Source organism: Ixodes scapularis, unplaced genomic scaffold (assembly GCF_016920785.2).
Source record: "Ixodes scapularis isolate PalLabHiFi unplaced genomic scaffold, ASM1692078v2 PGA_scaffold1__304_contigs__length_218370807, whole genome shotgun sequence".
NCBI lineage: Eukaryota > Metazoa > Arthropoda > Arachnida > Ixodida > Ixodidae > Ixodes > Ixodes scapularis.
The window spans coordinates 209,561,730-209,583,952 of record NW_024609846.1 but is presented as its reverse complement, the minus strand read 5'-3'; the positions used below and the strand labels follow the sequence as shown (position 1 = coordinate 209,583,952).

Sequence of the window (22,223 nt, the reverse complement as noted above, 5' to 3'; positions counted from 1 at the left end):
ATAATTGCGTGGTATGGCTACAAGAAGACACAAGCTTACAGCCAGGGATGGGCAGTATTTCAAATACAAGTATTTGAAATACGTATCTTAAATACTTTGTGTATTTTGCATTTGCATTTAATTACAAATTGGGTAATGTATTTGACGTGTGTATTTAAATACTAAAACGTGGGTATTTCAAACACAATTGTAATTAAATACAATTTTGTGGGCGAAAATACGTCCCTCACATTTATTGTCACTGTCCAGAGCAGGAAGAAAACTATGTTCTGCACCGAATGCAGTGTCTCTCAATCAAGCACAAGCGTTTAGTGACTTTGTGATTACGGTGCTAGTCCAGGGCAAAAATAGTGACGAAATCGACGTTCACAGGCAGACTTGCTAAATAAGTACCTGTGACAACTTGTGATGCTTTCCAGCCTGATTTCCATCCATATTTTTGCCTGGAACATTCTAAATGCGCGGGTCGTCCAGATTTTCGTAACTGATGCCAGTTGTAACAATAAAAAATTCTTTAGTTAGTGCTGCGCGTCTTGGTCGTCTCAGTTCTTTGTTGATCTATACCAAAATGTAATCGACAAAAACAGCTGCTTGAAGCTCTGTACTTTTTTCACCTATTACGTCCGAGCTGATTATATTTTTTTGTGATTATATTTCTATTATGTTACTAAAGTCTCGCACACTAACCCCCGAGTGTGCGATGCAAAATTAAAATGAGATACCCAGAAACCCGTTGCAGGTGCCCTGAAGTCGCTGACGCAAATTTTGAGGAACGTATTTGGAAAAGTATTTGGAGGAGACCAAATACATTTTGTTGTATTTGTATCTTGTACTTAAATGCTTTTTTGGAAATGTAATTAGATTTGTAATTAAATACATTTTTGACGAAGTATTTTGTATTTGCATTTCGATACATATTTGCATGTATTTTGCCCATCCCTGCTTACAGCATTGCCAAGACGCTCAGATAATTTGTCAGCCAGGAAGACGTTACGGCAGACCAAGCAAAGCACAAAAAACGGTCGATATTCATTTTATCTTTGCCTCTGTGTGTTTTCCTGAATATGGTGAATTTTGTAGATTTATCTCGATGACCCTGTATAAGTCACTCTCCAGGTACAGAATGAAAAGCAAACCTTTGAAAAGGCGAATTGGGCAGCTGTAAGAGTCGTCTTCACCACCAGCAGGGGCAAGGGACAGTTCCAGTTTGACTTTCTCGAACACATACAGAGATACCTCTTTCTGGTCTTGCTCGAAACTTTGGCTGAATGTCTGAAAAAGCAGCGAAAAACAAAATAGCCATCACTAATCCCTCAATGACAGAAACAGGTGTTTCTTTCCTGGATTCAATTAATAAATGTCAACAACATCAAGAATGTCCCTTCAAAAATTTGGCATTAATAATTAAATGGAAGCAAATGTTTTACCAGAACATCTTACTAACACAAAATACTAAGAAAAAGATTGCCTGGCTTAGACATTCTGTCAATTGCAATTAAAGTATGGTAGTAGTTGATGGTGTCTTTAACGGGCGGCACTTGTGACATCACGTCATGCGACACTGTGATGCCACATGACACTGTGACATCATGTGACATTGTGATGTCACATGGCACCACAACATCACTTCACACTGTGACATCACATGACACTGTGATGCCATGTGACATAGTGACACCATGTCATGTGGTGTGACCAACACCAACACGAGCAAGCAAGGCATGAAGGTAGGAAGATGAGGCGACACACAGGCTCAAGCCAACCAAATGAGAAGATCCTAAGTGAAGTCGGAGGTAGAGGTCACGGTTGGTGGGAGCGCCACCAATCGCATCCTTCCCGTTCAATAGGGTCTTTTGCTTTTGTTTGTTTTTGGTCATTATTGGGGGCGTGTCCCTCCAAACCGGAAGTCTCCCCCAACTTCACGTCTGGTGGCGTCATGTTGACTTTAGGAGATTCATAACTCCATGAAGCAAGGTCTGTGAAAGGTTCACATATAAAGTTATTGCTTGAAAACCTTATTCAAGCTCAATAGATAATAAAGTAAAAATAACAGGTGGATGCTTGCTTCATATTTTATAATAGTTCAAGGCATACAAGAACACTTCAGGTAAACAGCGAGAGAAGAGAACCAGAAATGTCCATAAAAATCAATCTTGCTTTTCCAAAACTTCAATTATACTCAGCAATACTTGGTACCGTATTTACTCGCATAATGAACGCACCCCGCACAACAAGCATCAATATTTAAAAATGCCTAATGAACACATTTTTAATTTTCGGCTTTGCCAGTCTTGAACTGCGTCTGGCTCAGCTAGTTGGCTAGCCACCAAGCCCGCCAATTTTCTTTTGCCGCCAAGTGGCTAGGCTACGCAAAGTCAAGCCAAGCCAAGCCACTTTTGTAATGGCAGGAATTGCGTGGTTGTGGAAGTGATCAACCATGAAACCAAGTGGCGCACACGCCTCGCAAAGTGGGAGTCAAGGAATTGCACACCCCGGACGTGCTTCGTCCATCGCATGCATTAATGTCACCAAACACGCCATCCCCTGTGATCCGCTTTCAAACAGGGATATCATGAAAGCGGTTAGGCCTAAAAACGGGCGCATCGCTCTCCGTGCTGAGCGAGCTTCGTAGGGCGCTTTTTCTTTGGCAAAAGGCACGCCAAAAGCACCTTAGAAAAGGTTAGCAAATTTATACAGCATGGTTACTGTCACATGCCCCCGACCAGTCATGGGCTGGTCGTGGGACAGTACTGTGGCACGTCTCCGTCAGTGGAGACGTGCCACAGTACTGTGCCATGTCATATTGGCACCTAAAATGACATTTGCGCAAAGTGCGTAAATGCAAAACTTTTACCCCCCCCCCGTATTGAACGCAAATATGTGTACATTTTTCGGAAAAAAAAATGTGTTCATTATGCGAGTAAACACGGTAAGGAACTTCCTGAAATAATCACTAATCATTCTTCATTACAATTGTTGACAAGATTAGAGTGATACATGCAAGAGCCAGCTTTTTTGGTCTCTGATATCCAATGCATGTTTGAACCTAAAACAGAATCCCAATGTTGTGTGTGTGCGTGCATGACGATACTGGAAACAAAGATGAAACGCAAGCCCTTCCATATTCACGACTCCAGTCGAAACTCCTATAGGTTGCAGTCTGCAGGTGCAACAGTACCTACATCCAATTTAGCAAATACTCTTGATTTTTACGCAATATTTTCTAAGTCTTTGCAATACAAATACTTACAAATATAATATTATTTGTAAGTGCGGTTGGCATATCTGAATGGCAGAGTACACCACCGTCGTTTTTTTCAGTACTGTGTTTATTAGTTCTAAGTATCAAATGTTTCGGGGATTTATGTCAAAACCGAAACTATGGATTGGGGAGCTGCAGTAACACTGGTAATCAGCTCAAACAGCTCAAACGATAATGGCGACATCATTTTTGTACCACGGTGCACGCAGTTTATCCAGTCGCATTGAACTTCGACAAGATATTTCTCTTATCGCGAGATTGAGCGGTCGTGCACGCGTGCAGCCAAGAAGTAGTTCCAGTTGTCAGGTTAGAGATCAGCAGAAAAGCATGAGCTGCAAAGAAGTGGTAAAAATTTAACCAGTTTGGCTTCAGGAACAGCTGACATGCTGGCAACCCATTAAACAGCTGATAGTTATACATTTCAATACCAGTTTTAATAGGTGAGAAACCTGGCTATGATTGTGTGACGATTTGTTCTGGTCGTCAAGAGAAATGGGCTCAGAGCTCAGGAAAGACACGTCAACCTCCGAGATTCCACGCAGGACTTCCTTTTTTTTATTATTTTGATCTCCTTCTCTCGCGCTCGCACGCGTGGCACCGGAGCTCGCACGAGCCGTGCGAGTCGTCTTTTGCGGCTCGTCACATGCTGGGGTTTTAGAAACTGTCGACCCGACAGTGCGCTTTCATAAGACAAAAACAAAACAACATTAAACAAATACCACACTCTGAGATATGCACGAGAGTGAATGAATATGTACATACAAAATGCTAAATGGAAAGATACGCTATAAACAAGTGCACACACTTTAAATTCCAAAAGTTCAGTCATCGGGTAGAGGCACTTGAATTCGCGGAAAGGAGTAGACAAAGTCTTCAGTGACCGCGTTGATCCTTCTGTAGTCGACGCACATTCCTGTTGATCCGTCCTTTTTCGTGACTAAAACCAAGGGGGATGCCCACGGACTGCGCGATGGTTGCACAATCTTGGCATCGTTGAGATCCTTGATCATCGCCTTGACGACATCACGCTGCGCCGGCAACAGCCGACGTGGTCTCTGGGAGATAGGTCTTGCATTACCTGTCGGAATGGAGTGCTGCTCAGGCCGACAGTTTCCAACGTCAGTGCTGGTTCGCGCGAAGCAAGCCATGTTTTTCGCAAGAAGCACTTGAACTTTTTGAAGCTCTTCAGGTGCCAGCATTGAACCAATGTTGAACGTGACACCCTCAACCGATAGCGGTTGATGTTGAGGGCCGACGATTTCCAAAGCATCTGGGCGATCTAGGTCCTTCGACGAAGGCAGGCTTGAGCCACTTAAGATGGAAGCAATTTCGTCGTCGCTAAGCTCGATGTCTTCGACACTTGTGACTCCCCCCTAGCGACTCCGACAGTAGCATCAGAGGGTAGAGCCACTGGTCGAGACGACGGGTTGGCCAGGAGTACGTAGAACGTGCTCTCGGTCTTATCCATAACCATGGGTTCAACTAGAAGGCAGTGACGGTCGTAGAGCAATTCTGTGCCATACACCTCTATCTTCGTTGATTGCCCTCGGACAAGATTCTTCAGGCGTGCTTGAACAAGCTTTCGTGACGGCAGAGGTATCAGGTGCTCCGTAACCGAGATGACCTTATGACATGTCGTAGGCGGAGGAATCAAGAAGCAATTTGCACCCCAATCGATCATAGCCTTGCATGCTGTCAGGAAATCGTCACCAAGCAGCAACTTTTCTTCCTCCAGGTGTGGGACCACGATGAATGCCTGGTTCAGCGTCTGTCCGTCAGCTGTCACTGTGGCAGTCGCTTCGCCTAGGTTCGTGAGGGATTGACCACTTGCACCCTGGAGACAGATGGAAGAAGGTTGAATCAGAAGGTGCAACTGGTCGGCGATGGAAACGTTGATGAGACTTCTCATTGCCCCTGAATCCAAGAAAGCTGTCAGAGGCTGTCCGTTCAGTTGAACCTGAATTGTTTTGGTGCCCACTGCTGCGCCACATGGGATGCGCCAAACTACTGATGACCTCTCGCAGGCGTCAGAGGCATCAGCTCGTCGTTTCCCTGCGTTGGTGCTGCAGTGGACTCGAAGCGCTGTTGCCACTCCAAAAATTCTGGTGTGAGCTCCTGCCGACAACGCATGGAGAAGTGGCCGCTCTTCTTACAATTGAGGCACAGCGGATGAACTTCCGGGTGACGAAACGAAGAACACCGAAAATTCTGTGAAGCTTTTGACGGGCATTGAGGCGACACGTGCTGCTTCTCTTGCTTCTCGCGTGGAGAAAGAGGCTGCTGACAATGACCGTTGTCCGTGTTCTGACGAGGCGGCGACCGGTCCTGCTTCAAGAGCGGGAAGGAGGACGCTTTCTTGGTTACCTTCGCCACCTGAGCTGGCTCTGCAGCTACCGTCAATGCCGGTGTCTTTGGTTGGCTGAAGACTACCTGGTCGAAGCGGAGGAAGGAGTCCAGCAACTCATCCAACGAAGCAAAGAGTCTATCGAAGTAGTGCTTTCGTGGTTTGTCAGACAGTGTTGCCAGGATAACCCTGCATTTCTCCACCTCCGTCTCTGGGTAGTTGCACTCGTCGATGAGCTCCAGTCTGTGCAGGACTCTCCCGAACGCTGACTTGCACTGAACATCTTCTGTTTCGCTGCAACTTCGTTGTCCAGGTTGTAACGACGACGGAAAGTGGTCTTCATTTGCTCCCATGTCGTTACCTTGGTTGTCTTCAGGTGGTACCTCACCCACATGAAGTCCCTAGGTGGTAGCTTGAATACAATCAATGGGATGGCCTCACTTGGTGCGACTTTAAACGTCTGGAACCAGAAATCCATCTGGTGAAACCAGGAGATGACGTCCTTGCCTAGCTGAGGAACCGAGCTGACAGCCACGTTGGTCAGCGACTTTATCGGCCGGTCTGGCGTGACTGCAGTATCTGCGGCTGACTTAGCTGTAACAGGAGATTTTTTCTTGGGTGCCTTAAGCCTTTTTTTTCTTGGCGGACTCGCTCTCGGAAAGGTCTTCGATAGAGATTGCGCTGCACAGCGATTCTGCCGACAAAGTTCTCCTCATCTTTGCCTCGAGCTGATCAAGACGATCCACGACAGGGGCCAGCAGTCCGCAAATCAAATTCTCTGTTGCTTGTAGCTGTCTGTTCGTGGCGTCGTCGCAAGGGCGCGGTATGTCCTCCAGCCGGTCGATCGGTTGCGCAGAGGTCGCGTTCTTGAGCTCTGCTAGCTGTAGGCATAGCTGCTTCACCTCGGCTTTCAGGATCTCCGTTTCGCTGATGACTGATTGGTATGCGGCGTCCTTGGCGTCGTCATCCAGCCTTCGGAAAACTTTGATGGAACGTTCCGCCATCTTGGAGTTACCTTGAAACCTTGGCCGTCCAGGCGACAGTGGTTGGTGGAGACCTGGTCAAAGTGAGCGCCGTCCCCACATAGGTTGTTAGCGTGAATTTTCTGAAGACCCGGGTCCCCGTACGGGCGCCATACGTAACGATTCGTTCTGGTCGTCAAGAGAAAAGGGCTCCAAGCGCAGGAAAGACACATCAACCTCCGAGATTCCATGCAGAACTTCTTTTTCTTTATTATTTTGATTTCCTTCTCTCGCGCTCGCACGCGCGGCACCGGAGCTCGTACGAGCCGCGCGAGTCGTCTTTTGAGGCTCGTCACAGATTGTATTGGTAGGTTCCACTAAAGAGATATTACCGTAATGTTTTGAGAGATAGCCCACTTAATAACAAAAGCAAATCAAATGAAAATATAGAGTGGGCTAACTTTCGGTGTACAATAAAAGAAAAGTAGAAAAAATGCTATTTTTGGCTGTACATTGTGATAGCACTTGCACAGCACTTGGCTCTACATTGTGATAGGTGTAAGTACCAGGCCGAGTTCAAAAGTACAAAGATTGTGGGAAAATTCAACACAAAATTGGAACGCGAGATACATGAGGCATTCATGATAAGGGCCCATGGCATGAATGTGTGTATCAGTGCTCCTTCTGTTGCCTTATCCAATAAGGAGCAGGCTTTTATCGGTCAAGCTACGCTCACTCAACAGTGACGGCAGGCTTTCCAGGTGGTCAGTGAAAGTCCATCATCCTTGCGCATGTGCGGTTTTATTATTTTTTTTTTTTTATGTTTCTTTCAGTGAAGTTTAGTTCCAAGTTACGCCTCGTCCTGTGTACTTTTTTCTCTGTAACTGTGTTTTTTTGGTGTATTTACCACCATGCTATTTTTAGGTCATGTCCCTTCCAATCTTCTTTTCGTGGCAAGGGGCAACTAAGTAAAGATGACTACTTTTCAGTCAGCAATGTTCGCTTATCCAGCGGAAAAAAATAGGGGTGGGTTATCTTTCGGGGATGGGGCATCTCTCGGAATTTTACGGTAGTCATTTGTTTTGGTTTGAACTTTGAGCACTGAGGTGCAGAGGTCAGCATTTTTGGCTAGCTCAAAGTAAAAAAGTAAAAACTCACTCACCTTCACACTCAAGTCTTGACTCACGAACTCACCAAACTCCCCAAACTCATGCCCCTCACCAAACTCACTGAACTCACGTACCTCACCGAACTCACGTCCCTCACCGAACTCGCACCCCTCATCAAACTCATGAACTCACTCACTCACTAGCCTTTCTCACTCAGAAGTAGTTCTTGCCCTCACCGTACTTGTGGCGCTGGCATTCGTGTTGTGCGGCTTTTACAACTTTGTTACTGTCACTGCAATCTTCTGCCACTCCGGCACAAGCCGTCACGTCGCAAAGAAAAGAAATGCTTCACTTCGACTCCTTTCGTGCGCCAACCACGCGCCGGCCGAGCACTTTCTTGGGATACAAGGGCGCATCATCGCGAGTTTCGTGAAGAAGTATTCTTGACGGTGTGCACTGTTTGCTTCAAGCATTTGCAACAACTTCGTGCAAGTATGGAGTGAGCGTCTGCATCGCTGTTTATTCAGGTGTGGATTATTATTTTTCCAACATGCACCTCCGTGGCTGTGTATTTTGTTTCTGCATTGCATATTGCAAACTTCTCCTTGATGGTTGGATGGTTTGCTCGGCAATTCATTGCCGAGTAGAACTATTTCGGAACAGTCTATCTTTATATTTATCGTCGTTCACACAAATTATTTCACCTAAAATAACTGCCTGGTGGATATTTTTTTCTTCTGGAAGAAGGAACGATTGAAGAACTTTGTGCATACCATATTATTCTATATTAATTTTTTTATTGCATCTCTTGTCTCTTGTTGCACCGCACATACCAATGAAAACTGGAACATTCTAATCTACAGACTGTGTGCCTCGTAAAATGCTATACTTTATGGATCCTGAAAATAAAATCGTGATAGTGTCAGATGCCTTCGGTATTATGTTGCTCAGACAATGTGTGATCGTATTCAAACTTGTCAATATGTTGAATACAAATATTTACGAACTACATGTACGAAGTTGTGTTTTCTATTAAAATAATTGATTATTTTTTGATGGAGGGTAATTTTTAATTTGTCTTCACTAATTTTAATGAATGAACGGCCCACTGGTGTAAGCGCAAGTTCTTTTACCTTCGATATTTAAATTACTTCACTTGTGACTGTTGATCGCCTGTTTCAGATACATACACATGCTGTATTTGAGGAGGAAGAAAGGCGCGGTTATGCAACTTAATTTTGTTTGGTATGATACAACAAAATGGGGCACTTAATTTGTTTGGGCGGTGAGGCTGCTTCCGTGCACGCATGTACATGCACGCATATCAAATATTTTTTAATTACTTAGATGTAAATCTTCCCCCCTCTGCCATTATTCACTCGTATAAATAAACCATGTTGCTAAAAAGACATACAGCGCTCCTTGTAAACGACTGAGATGTGCACTGGCATGAGCTGTACTGGTTGATAAATATTAATATATATAGGAATCATAATTGATATCTAAATACTACTGGAGCTAGTAAGAAAACCCTTTCTCCGGCACGCAAAATGTTTTCGTGTGCAGCCAGTATTCTGACTATGCTCAATGGCCCCCTCTTGAGCAACTATTGAGGTGTCGGATAGCAGGTTAGGAACGTCAATTTGTTATCACCGATATTAAGTGAAAGTAAAAAGATTGTTTCCTATCTCTAAATGCAATCTAGAAAATTATTATTCGCAATTTTTCTATGACAATCCACAATCGAATTAATTGTTATATGTTCCGAAATAAATGTAGCAGCACTTAAATCCAATTGCGAACAAGTGCGGCGTTTCGGACATACTCAAGCACGAAGACATGTATGCACGCGTTTTTACAGAACTCCGGGCTACAACTTGAACAAACAAGTACACAGGCGAATCGTGACAGTTCCAAGTCGGCTTTCATATTAATGTTGGCTTCAGGATTGGCGACTGTGCGTAAGACGATCATACTCGAAAGAGCAACGTCTGCCTTCAGGCGTATCCATATAGCGCCTGTTTGCCTCCTTCACGAAACAACAAAACGCCACGCGTATATCGGTGCCTCGCAGTCTACACGAGAGCGGTCAAGGTGAGCGGGAGAGCCCTGCCCCCTCTATTGTCATGCCACCACAAAGCAGTGACCAGCGGCAAAAGACCACGCCAAGTCGCCACGAAGCGAGCAGGAGCTGAAAAGTGCAGATAAATCAATAGGCGCCTTTCCCCCTTTCCCATCATTTGTAGAGAACCAGCAGTACAAGCTAACAATGCCATTGTGAAGCGAGCGTCAGATACACTTCCCCAGAAATGTAAGGAGAAGTCACGTGACCCGCCCTCCCTCGATGTCATCCCGCAAGCCTACATCAAACACATGGCACCTTAGGGACCTTATGCCTCGCTAAACTCATTAACTCACACCCTTCACTGAACTTATGAACTGACCAACCTCATAAACTCATGCCCCTCACTGAACTCACGCCCCTCACCGAACTCATGAACTAACCGAACTCACGCCTGTCACTCAACCTCGAACTCGTGAGTTTTCGAGGCTTATGATCTCACTAACCCTCACCTCATGCCTGATAGGTGAGGGTCAGTGGGGCGAGTGAGTGCACTCATGAGTGAGCTTTGCCGAGGTATCCTGTGGTATAGCCATGAGTAATGAAGGAATGCCGACAGAGCAGTAGCTATTGCATCGTCTTCGTTTATCCGCTCACTCTACTTCTTCATCATTCTCTTTGGACACAACATTTTGCCCTCATTTTTAAAAGGAAATGCATATGTCACATCAGACAAGAAAAGAAGTATTAATAAAATAATTAAATTAAGCAGTTAACCAAAACCCCAGATTGCAAATTGAACTGTTCATGACACATAGTCTCCAAGTCTTTCCAGAGGTCGTCGCCGACTCCAACTCCGACGAAAGGGTTGCGGTTCTTGTCAATTGGTATCAGGAGCATTTGACTGAAATGTCAGTTGCAGCTTTCGTTTATCTATTCACTCTACTTCTTCATAATTCTCTTTGGACACAACAAGCAGAGTTACCTTTTTGGTGTGCTGTACTTAACTTTACCAAAAGTGAAAGGCCACTTCAATTCGGCCAAATAATTCTAAATGGCAGTATAGAGACTGAAGTAAGAAAACTGAAAGCTTTGCTCAAGGAATACAAGAAACAAACTACTTTCTGTTCAAATGGTTAGGGAATCAAGGCTTCTGAATTTAGGCTTGATTTAGACCCAGCAGAGGCCCGTTAGGTTTTTCTTCACGATATCTGCAGCATTCCCGAATAAGCCTGAATGTTTGCCGGTGGTACTGATATTTAATGTATAGAAATATTCAGCTTGAATACTAGGAATGAGAAAGTCTAATTAAATGATCTCGTCAATATTCGATTTCAATTTAAAGCTCAATATTCACACACCCCACCATATCAAGCTTCAATACAAAAATCTCATGGAAGCAATTCTGTAAAATGTACTGTAAGAACCTAGATATAATAAAGAAGTTTCTTAAAATTTTTGCCCGTAAATTTTGTGCTCGTATCACATACGGATCCGAACAATTCTAAACTTTTGCAGGGTACACCACAATAAACAAGTTCATGTTTATTGTGCCTGCAGAAAGAGGTTCAGGCTTCCCTACCCGCACATTCCGAGCATGCGTTTAATGTGCAAGAAGCTCCAATCAGGTGGAGATTCTGCCAGGTACGTACGAACCATGTCGATGGCTTCAATGGTTGCCGTGGAGGACAAGGGCGGTGGAGCGGCATTCTTTACTTTCATGGGCACTTCGTCGCGCATGGTACGCTTCTGTTTCAAAGAGATTGTTTTCCTCGTCCTTGTCTAGTTGCCAGCGGTGCCAGCACCTCGAAAGCACACTTGCTATTGCTGAATGGCTGTGATTCACTGAATGGCGACGACTAGCTGAATCGGTGCTCGAGTGAACTCGAACTTTCGAGGCAGAAAGCTACCACGCCGACACGGAACATGAAGCTAACAAAGGGGCATGCATGGCATTAAGTTTCTGCTCAAGTTTGCGTTTTGTCGGTAGAGAGAGCATAGGTTTAAGAGGCGGGACAATTGCTTGATCAGAGCCGCGTGTTTTCAAAACGAGCTGTGATGAGGAGTCAAAAGCGTTCGTCTGCAAACGTCTCTGCCTCTCCGTCCGCTTTCCTCTTTACCACGCGACAACCCAAAACATGCACCAGTCTGCCCAGGAGGCTCTCCATGGTTGGAGTTGTTCCCTCTCTTAATTAAAGAGTAACCCTGGTACTTTTACAGCAAAGCTGTTGTGTGCTAGCATCTTGGAAAAAATGCGCCCGCGGATGTTCACAGAAAACTCCCCATTGGTTGTTGCAAGTATGAATAAATAAAAATAAAATAGGGGCAACCAGCGTGAGTGAGCCTTCCTCGGCATTATTAGATAGTGAGGTCTTGATCCCTTGTTATCATCTCTAGGCATCGTCCTCGAGGTCGTCTTAGAAGTTGTCCTTGAGGTCGTCTGAGAGGTCGTCCTCTAGGCATTGTCCTCGAGGTCGTCCTAGAAGTCGTCCTCGAGGTCGTACTAGAAGACGTCTGAGAGGTCGTCCTTGAGGTCGTCCTGGAAGTCGTCCTCGAGGTCTTCCTAAAAGTCATCCTAGGCATGGTCTTCGAGGTCATCCTACATGTTGTCCTTGAGATTGTCCTAGACGTCGTCCTTGAGGTCGTCCTAGACGTCGTCCTCTAGGTCATCCTAGATGTCGTCCTCTAGGCGTCGTCCTAAAAGTCGTCTTCTAGGCATTGTCCTAGACATTGTAAAAATCACAGCTTCGCTGGTCCTCCATCTTTACGTGAAGTCGAAGGGCTCTACAATTGTTTTTTTTTATTTTAGGGTTACAACTGTTTTTAATGTAGGAAGTGTCTCTGAATTACGAGGTTATTTTATTTTTTGATGCCTCGTGTAGTTTTGTAGATATCTTATCTCAAAATTTTGTTTCAAGGACCCATGGCAAAACTGAAACTATCGGCTCAAGAAGGTGTATATCCCGGTGATCAGCTGCATGGCCATCGCCTGACGCAGAGCTTCTACTGCAGTACCGCAAAACGTACGACTGGCCTAGTCACAAGAGCAGTTCTGATCAGACGGGTAATATGCTATGGCTGCTTTAGTGCTTTGCTTTGTAGATATGAAACATCTGTAGCAAATATTAATACAGACTGCTAAATAGGTTGTCTTCAGAGCACGCCATAATTGACCGTGGCATATTCAGCGCAGGCTCAAAATGAGCCACTCCTTATCTTCTGAGAAGAATTACAATCTTGGTGGTGTGTAATGCACATTGCAGAAGCATTGCATAAGCTTGTGCTGAGCAGGAGTGAACTCAACTATGGCCACCAGTGAAGGTTTCAGATTCTAAGGCCTTCTGAAATCTCTTCGACAAACGGCACCGACCCACGCCTTACTCAACTTCGAGTTTTGCGGAAATTGGTAAAAACACACGTCCGGGTTGCACAGCGAGTTGTTTGCGCAACCCACAGCACAGCAAGACATGCTCGACATTGCACAATGATACCAGTCCCGTGGGCTCTTTGCACCCCGGCACCACGCGACATGCTTGAGGAAACAGGGAGTCAATATTCTTTGTGCGCAATCACTGAGGAGCCATTACAAACGACGGCCGCTAAAACATAACAAGCAGATATCGTCTGCTGGGATGGCTGAAAACAGAGCAGAAAAGCATGACAAAAGAAGTGACAGTATGCGCAAGTAACCATGCTTGAATACGAACATGACGTTGGGGGCCAAGGTTGCTTGACAAACAGCGAGCTCACTGAATGCCTGCTGAGAAGCTGATGCTAGCATTTTTAATATCGGTTTTAGAGTGGATAGCGGTTTCCCATTCATGTAATATTTTGGCAGGGCTTGCATGTAGTCTCCATGAATTGATATCAGTAATTTATTTTGGTTTGACTTTTGACCAGAGTTACCCTTTAAATCTACCGTAAAATACCGGGCAAGCACCCACCCAAAATTTGGAGATGATCGCGAAAACATGGGGGATGGGTGCTCGTCCGGTCACCAATTTTACATATAAATGTACTAAGCATATTTTCTCAGATCTTACAAATTTGGGAAGGGGTGCTTAGTGTGAAAAGGGCGGATGCATGGTATTTCATGGTAGGCTTTCTATGTGTGTATGTTGTCACCAGTACTCTGTACACCCCTATCGGCATGCAATGTGGAAAAGCCGCTTCCCAAGTAAAGAGCAGGGAGCAGATGACGATGCTGAGGCCCCTGGCAGCCTTTGCAGCTACCTGTCCTGGGTGGCTGCTCGGCCGCGGCAGCAAAGTGCGGCATTCTACGACTTAAAGGGAAGCTACGGAGCTTCTTGAAAAAAATGAGTTAGAAGTGAATTCTGGTGGATTTTTACCTTATGAACCCGAATACCCAAACCATTTGCTGCGCAAGATTTGTTAAACGCGAGAAAACGCCAAAGACAGTCGCTGTCCGTGATGTCATCGACGGATCTTTTGGCTGCCCAAGGCTAGGGAGGCAGGGCTTCAGCCCTATTTTGAAATTGCTCTTATAGCTCTTCGGCGCGTCGCATTGAAATATAATTGTGATATCTGTTATTCTAACGGCCAAATGAACACAATTCAAGTGTTTTTTCTCAAATGCAGAACCGCCCCATCTTCCCTTTAACAACTTTTCTGAATTCAATTATTTTTTTCAATTATCACAAAATCTTTTTTCACTATATCTGTGGGAGCTGCTCCACTTCCTTCCCTAAAGCAGACACAAACACATGAGAAAAGAACAAACGAGCATGGGAGATCAAGATTGCTTTGCTATGCCGCTATCGTTGGTTATAGCGCGCAACGGTGGCGGCTCCGGCGCGCCACGTGTGCGCCGTGTGACGACACTGCTCCTCGCGCTTGCACAGCACGGCTCTCCAGGAGCCACGCGAAACTGTTCAACCTCGGCCAGTGTAACTCAGGCTACCAAAGTGCATGTTCATCGGGGTTCATGTTGAAGAAACGGGACACAGGATCCCCCAACCTCCAGAAACATGTGCATGACTAAAATAGTTGGAAAACGTATCAATAAGAATAAGAAACAAGATGTGTGACTCTCAAGCAGGAAGAAACCCTGCAGGCAGTTAGTTAAAAACTGCATTCTACATAAATACACTTTATTTTTGCGTGAATTTTTTTTTTATTCAAGGACAGCTGCGATTTGGTTTTTTTTAGTTTGCCCCAATTTTTGATAAAACCAGCTTGGGGGATAATCTTTGGGATCTATCGGTATGGACCGAAAACGCAAAACCGTAACCATAAGCCAATCCTGCCTTGAAACAGCGCAGGAATGGGGAAAAAAGGGAACACGCTCACCTCGTTTCTTGGCTCGTCCAATGCCAAACAGTGGTAGAGGGTACCAAAAGTGGTGGCGATGGCTAGGATGGGAACAGCGGCTTGCAGGCACACCAAAGAGTAACCATCCACCCCGTAGTTGTCGTCCGACTGCGGCTGCATCGTCAAGGGCCCCAGCACTTTCCGCAAGTGCACAGTGCTGATGGTAGCATTTGGGAGAGATGTAGAAAATGAGAGTGCAATTAACATATCGTAATATCCCGAGTCATTGCCCATCCCCTACCCATCATCCACCCCTCTTTTTGGCCGAATATTGATTTCCAAAAAAAAAAAAAACCGAATGATTGCCCACCCCTATAAATACCCAAACGCGGATTCCGCGATCCTCTAACATTCATCCTATCCATATGATGCTGCCACAGACGTTAAGGTTGGAAGACGTCACTGACAAAGTACCAAAAGAAAGGAAGGAAAGACACTTCACTTTGTTTGCGCATTTCCTACCCAATTTCCTTGTCCCCAAAGTCGGAGTACACGACTGCGAAAGGGAAATGATGCAGATAACATAATGAAACTTTGTTTTGCTTACAAAAAAAGTTTGTTTAGACAAACAAAAAAGTCTAAAAAATAAGGCAAGCAGTACCCCATTCAGGGATCGCGAGTTCAGTGAACGCCCCATATCTTGAAATGTAACCGTCTGCACTGAAGTAATGTCACCGAGAACCCGATCCTTCACCCGGTACGTCGCGACCGCAGTCGGTAAGGTTGTGCAATGTTTGAAACAAAGCCCATAGGTAAATGAAGATTTGTTAGAACGCCGCACAAAGAAGTTTGTAAAGCGCCCCATTTCGAGCTCCCTGTTATGGTGGAGCCGTCCACGCCACGCAGCAACGCCGCCTCAACCCGTGTTGATAGCACGTTGCAGACGGACGCACGCATGTATGCATCAAACAAAAAAGCTACACAAGAGCCTGCTCCTTATGGTTGACAAGGGACTCAACTTGGCTTGACACCAAAGTGTCTGCCAACGGGATTGCCGACTTTCCCGCTTTTCCAGCATCGCTCTTCGTTGCTTCTTTCACCTGCTCGCTCGTCTGCTAGTTGCACCTGGTTGGTTTGTCTATTTCCTTGTTGACTCCTTTCTCTTTTTTTTTTACTAACGAAGAAAAGATAGCGGTGTTAGAAACATGCTTTCACGGAACAAACGTTTGCACTGTATGCCGATTGGCGGTGTTCATAGCGCATATGCAAGCAACAGACTTTATGATAGTAAAACATTCTTTCATGAGCATTTCTTGCATAAAACATCAAAACTATAATTCAAGTTTTGAGTTTAATGTATCTCTGGTGCCACTGTGCTAGATATGTACAAAAAAAAATGGGCGCTTTTTAGCTTTTTTTAACCTTTTTTTGCTTACCAACCGAGACATGGCACACCCCCCCTTTTTTTGTGAATTTCAGGCGACAGAGGGGTGGGCATTGACTCGGGATATTACGAAAAGAAAAAATAACCATATTTGTTTTTAAGTTTACGTATAAATCACATTCGTTCGAAGACAAAACAGTTTATGGGAGAGTAAGAACCTGGATTCTTTATTCATATGGCTCCTGCAGTGCAGGTACGGCATTATCGCAGAAAGCAAAAAAAATTGTTGCGTTTAAACAGCATAAATTGCTGTCGTCCAAACAGGACACTTCAAGAATGCATGAAGTGACACTTCTACACTACATTATGAAGAGTGACCACCGGAATGTACCTAGAAAGACTGCCCACCCCCCACACAAGCTAAGTTTAGTGAAAAAGGGGCGGTCGGCTAACTTTTGGTGCGCAACCCAGCTCAGTAAACATCTTTGAGTTAGTTGCTCACTTACTCATGCTTACATTAGCTGTCCAAGACTGCACCATGAGCAACATATTAGTAATTAAAAGACCAGACAAAAGCTACATTCATTCCATCGTCTTTCAAGACGTGAATGAGGCAGTCAAAATCAACCTCAGATTTTCCATCCTGTCGCACAAATTGTCTGAAACCGGGCTGCCTAACTTCTTAGGGTGGGCCGTCTGAACTGCAAATAACGGTCAGTATTCACAGAAATCCAGAACCCCGGTGCTCCTTTATGTTGCCAACTACTCTGGCTGGCGCAGTCGACCACAATGCAAGAAAAAACTCGGGCGAGCCGGGAAACAATGTCTCCACACATAGAAAAACATGAGGCGAAGTTGCCCGTATTCGTCCCTCTGAAAATCTGAGCTGGATGTGTGACGTGAAACTGCCAATTTATGTGGGCATAGTAAATATATAGCCTAGGCAACTACATATTTTTCTACCTACAAAGACCTCAGCAACCGACACGATTTGCTAGTTCAAACACCCATCTAGCAATGCGACGTCACCCGGCGTATGTCTGCGGCAAGTCGGGAAGCTTCCCTTACCTGTTGTCGTCGCGGGGGGAGACGTGGGTGAGGTAGACATCTCCGCTGCCCATGAGCACAAACACCTGGCGGGCTGGAGACTTGCCGGCGGTGGCATGGCCAAAATCGAAGCCGACGGCCGCGTCGCCCAAAGAACTGCTGATGGTGCTGCTTGCACCGTGGCTTGCCCCCACTGGAAGAATAAACTGGGGGGCCTGTGGCTCAGTAACGCTGTACAACCTGCACAAAAGGAGACATTGGTGTCACGGGGTTCTCCATATTCGGCATCAACTATTTTGTGCTGCATTGCAAAGGCTAGCATAGCTTCCGCTGTGCTGCAACCTTGCACTGCTGCGAGAGCATGTGGCTCGAATCTCATTTTCGCACGCTCATACCTTTGACAGCGTCGGAGCACTGTGGAAACTAAGCTAGCCTCGACAACACAGCATGAAATAGTTGATGTCAAGTATAGCCTAACTCAAAAGGAGGAGCACATTATATCTTTCTCCTCTTGCATAGGCAAAAGTAGTCTGGACTTTTGAGCCTTTTTTTTGCGTCATTGTTTTCAATTAATTGTTCACTACTATCTCCACTCGAGAAAGTCGTTAGGCCGAAGGGCACAACAGTCTTCTGTTTAGTTGCTCATCACCTTTGAATGCTATATCTCATGAGGCTCTATAAGGATTATGCATGCTAGTCAAAGTGATAAATGCAATGTCAGAAATCACAGGAGATGCTACAGATGCTCTTTCGCTCCCGCCGTAAGCGAAAGAGGGAGAAATAAAATCCGAGTGGTGAAAGATAAAACAAAACGGTGGTGATGCGGACACCGAAAAAATTTGCCAGCATTATGTGATTTTAAGATTGCAGCGCCCATGCGATGTCAGATGGAAAGGTCTATAGACCTCTCACATGCGGTGTTGCATAGGCACTGCAATCTTGAAATTATATATGTTAGCACCATAATGTTGCTTCAACCCTTCACTCTATTAGCACCTCTGCCCCTTTGCACATGCACATGCGTTGTATTCAGGTTTTTCATCACATTTTGCCGTGTGGTTTGCATTATTTGGTAAACGATCAACTTATGATTATGTTTACTACCTACCAATAGTAAAATACCAAGCAAGTGCCCACATCATTATAAGTGCCCACTTGCTAATTTCAAAGGACTTATGAAGTGTCTAGCCCAGATTTTTGAGCCCATTAACCAAACCGCGACGCTTCTCTTCGTCATCTGCTTCTGCAAGCACTCCAGTGCAAAATGAAGAAGCTTATATTATCATGTGCCCCTTCTGCTCTTGGACCTGGCAAGTGCCCACCCCTTAGTATTTGAAAACTATCTTAAAATTTTGGGTGCGCGTGGTAACAGCCCGCCATCATTATGTACACATATTTTTGCAGTTGACTTTGTACAGGTTTTTACATATTTTCAGCCTCAATGTGCAGACCCCCTGCTGGGGTTTACACTTTGCAGACCCCACCAAAACACCTGGGAATCTGCAAACCAGAGTTTGGAACCACTGAACTGGGACTGGTAAAAGAAATGAAAGGATGTCACCTCAAGTTACTGTCGCTGGTCAGGGCAAGTGCATGGCAGTCAGCCTCACTATCCGGATGCCAGGCAACATGTGACACCAGCACAGACTTGTTGCACAAGAAAAAGTGCTCGCCCAAAGACCACGATCTGCAAACAGTGTGAGGGAAACGGGTCAGCCACTGAGAGCTGTTGTTTGAAAGCAAGAGTGTAGAAACAACAGCAAAACCAAGAAAATTACCTTGTCTGTCTAGATTTTGTAAAAATACAATACTGATAAAATGCATATAAAGAGCAACTGCGACCGAGTTTTACTTTTATTTCTGCAAAAAAAGTTGATTTTTGTAAAATGACATATTTACATCCACCAACATCTAGAGAGTATCTCCAGAAAGATTAATTAGTTTACGCTGCATAGTTAATTTTTTTATAAATTACTTTCTGTCCACCAAAGCTAAAGAAAAGTTAGGGCTTGGAGCACTTTAAACACCTTTTTCTTTGTTCCACTTTTTGATATAAATTCCATTTTAGTCAATCTATCGTTTGATAATGGCAATACAGGGAAGGCTCGTTCTTCACTTTTCCTAACTGAATAAGGAATGCGGCTATGGAATTTTTTTGACACTCTACGAATGTCTTTTATAAAAAATGTTGACATTTTGTCGAAGACACAGAAAACCAAAAAGTTGACCAATTTTGCAGAAGGGAAAATTTATAGAAATAAATGACTCTTTACAAAAAAACTTTTCATAGCCATACTCCCTAGGCATTCTGTTACATATCTAGCAAATAAAAATCTTGAATATTGTGATAGTTTTCTGATAGATTAACTAAACAATGTAGGCATGTTGCTGATAAAAGCAGCTCTAATTTCTTTCCCATTTAAGCGACAGACTTGAAATTTTGTGTGCACCCTCTAGCATGACCACCAGCCTACCCTGTAAATTTCATTAATTATAAGCTAAGGGTTCAAAAGTTGACCCTTCCCGGGGTGTGTCCCCTTAAGTATGTTCTGTATGTTTCTAGCAGAAAGAGCATGCCAAAAGATGGAGCACATTTTTTTTTAATTTTTTTATAACTTACAACTATATTAAGTGAGTTTACTGAAATAAAAACAAACTCAGTTTCCAAAACATCATTTCAAGAATAAATGTCTAAAATCCTTCAAAGTGAGAAAATGATTCAGTGCAGTTTACAAGATAGAATAGAAAGCATGCAGACAAGCAACAAGACAAGCAGCACCAACCATTCCTTGCAAGATTATTTTATTATTTCCTCTAGAAGCCTGATGCTTTAAGAGATGTTCTTGAGACCTCCAGTCATGCACATATTACAATTAAAGAATAAACTGCAATACATTTTTGACAGTCTTCATCTTTTCAAGATGTCACTTCATTAGGCGCCAATCATTAGGCTGCACGAAGCACAGCACAAGCATTTAGCTTTTGCACTGTTACATCCTAATGGGGAAGAGATAATGGTGGCTGATCAGTTAGGAACAAGAGCTTACCTGCACGAAGCCTTCTCCTTGATGAATGCTGCTGGGGTCGTGGGTAGTGCAACGACAGTCACGCCTCGTGGCCCGGAGAGCAAAAGGTGGTGAGACTTGTTCACCAAAACATTGTCAACCTCAAACAATGGAGGATTTGTAAGGAGTAAAACCTGCAGGCAAAAAATGTTGCATGTTATCCATAATCATATACTTTGATGTCATCTGTAGGCATATGTGGCAAAATTTTGAACCTGATTAATGCTTGCCATATTAATCCATGGTGACATATAAGGAAAGCAAACACAAGAAATTAGTGTGAGCATAGTCACAGGTTTGAAATGAAACGATAGTGTGATCACTTTTAATTTATAGGACTCTAGCACCTGACGTCACTCTCGGAAACGCCATCAAGCAGCATGTTAAAAAACTATAAAATTTAATATTGATAAGCCATCTGCGGCACTGTCAATGACATCTTCCACTATTCTCTCCTTACATGCACAAAAGCTATTATTTGTTAACATCATCTTTGATGTTGGCGCAGAAGTAGGATGAAAGCGCAGAAACGGGAACATACAGTACAGTCGGGAATACAATTGGGATGCTTCAACACAAGCTTACTCTGCTTACTCCCTCTTCAGAGCCACCTGGCAGCATCTGTGGGGCCATTTTGCCTGCCGACGAACCAACTTCTCAAGCCTCAGCTCGTTTTAACTCCGAATAAAGACCGGTATGAATAAAAATCGAGTACCAGCTGATACTCTTTTATCTCCTCGACCACTTTGGCTGGCACAGTTGATCACGAAGTGAGAGAACTCGAGCAATCTGGAAAACACTGCTTCCCCCGCATAGAAAAACATAGCGGACATAGGGCGAAAGCAGACGAATGCCACCAACATGGATTACGGCAGAGGTTTTAAGACAGAAGCCGCGTTGCATTCTGGTCTTGTGTAAGCACCCTTAATGAACAACCGACAGGAGTGGTATTGTGCAAACTAGGCATTAGAGTTATTTTAAGTATAATGCAAAGGCTGGTTCACACATTTGCGACGGTTGCGTTCGCAACAACCAAAACGACAGAAACAACCAGAACAACGGAACAACAGTGATTCATGATTGCTTCGTGAAGCCACCTCTTGCATCGCTTGCCCCACTGTGTATGGCAAACACCTGTCCCGGTGACTTTGTCGTTGCTGTCGTTTCCATTGCTGCAAATGCAACTGACACAAATGTGTGGACCAGCCTTTAATCAAATGAGAGTAGCAGTTGTGTAAGTAAGGGTGAAGCAAAATTGAAAAAGAGTCCAGATATAGAACACTTGGTGCAAACCAAGGTTACATTCTGTTTATGCCCTTCGGTAACAAAGGTCAGAACGCAAACCTAGAGACGAGCTGAGAAATTTTAACCACCCATAAATTTCTACAGTTCAAAAAACACTGATAATGACACTACCACAGTTAGCCTTCAGAAAGTTGCAGCCTTAATGAGTGAGTTTCCAAGAACATACAAAAATAGCTATAAAACATGTTTCTATGTGCCATAAGTACATACTAGGCTCATTTAATGTAATAAATGTTAACAAATGGCCGATACAATAGTCACTAAACGATGTGCAGCCTAGACAAAATGAGAACATATGTGCTTATATGACTACCCTGCGACATTGAGAACTGCTGAAACTTAAAGAATGCATGCAGGGCAAATGAGTAGAAATTTGCTTCACACAGTTGGTCTACCTTAACATAGAGGTTGT

General features: G+C 44.3%; 1 protein-coding gene across 1 annotated transcript in view; it reads right to left on the bottom strand.

The window, feature by feature from the left end:
- The window catches only part of LOC8039473 (nuclear pore complex protein Nup88), a 49,373-nt gene that overhangs the window by 25,249 nt on the left and 1,901 nt on the right, over positions 1–22,223 (bottom strand). Inside the window, exons 2-6 of the mRNA XM_042291059.1 lie at positions 20,489–20,640; positions 19,003–19,128; positions 17,463–17,681; positions 15,050–15,227; positions 1,137–1,272 (exon numbers count right to left, since the gene is read on the bottom strand). Of these exons, the coding sequence (XP_042146993.1) occupies positions 1,137–1,272; positions 15,050–15,227; positions 17,463–17,681; positions 19,003–19,128; positions 20,489–20,640 (811 nt within the window). The remainder of the gene's footprint in view (positions 1–1,136; positions 1,273–15,049; positions 15,228–17,462; positions 17,682–19,002; positions 19,129–20,488; positions 20,641–22,223) is intronic.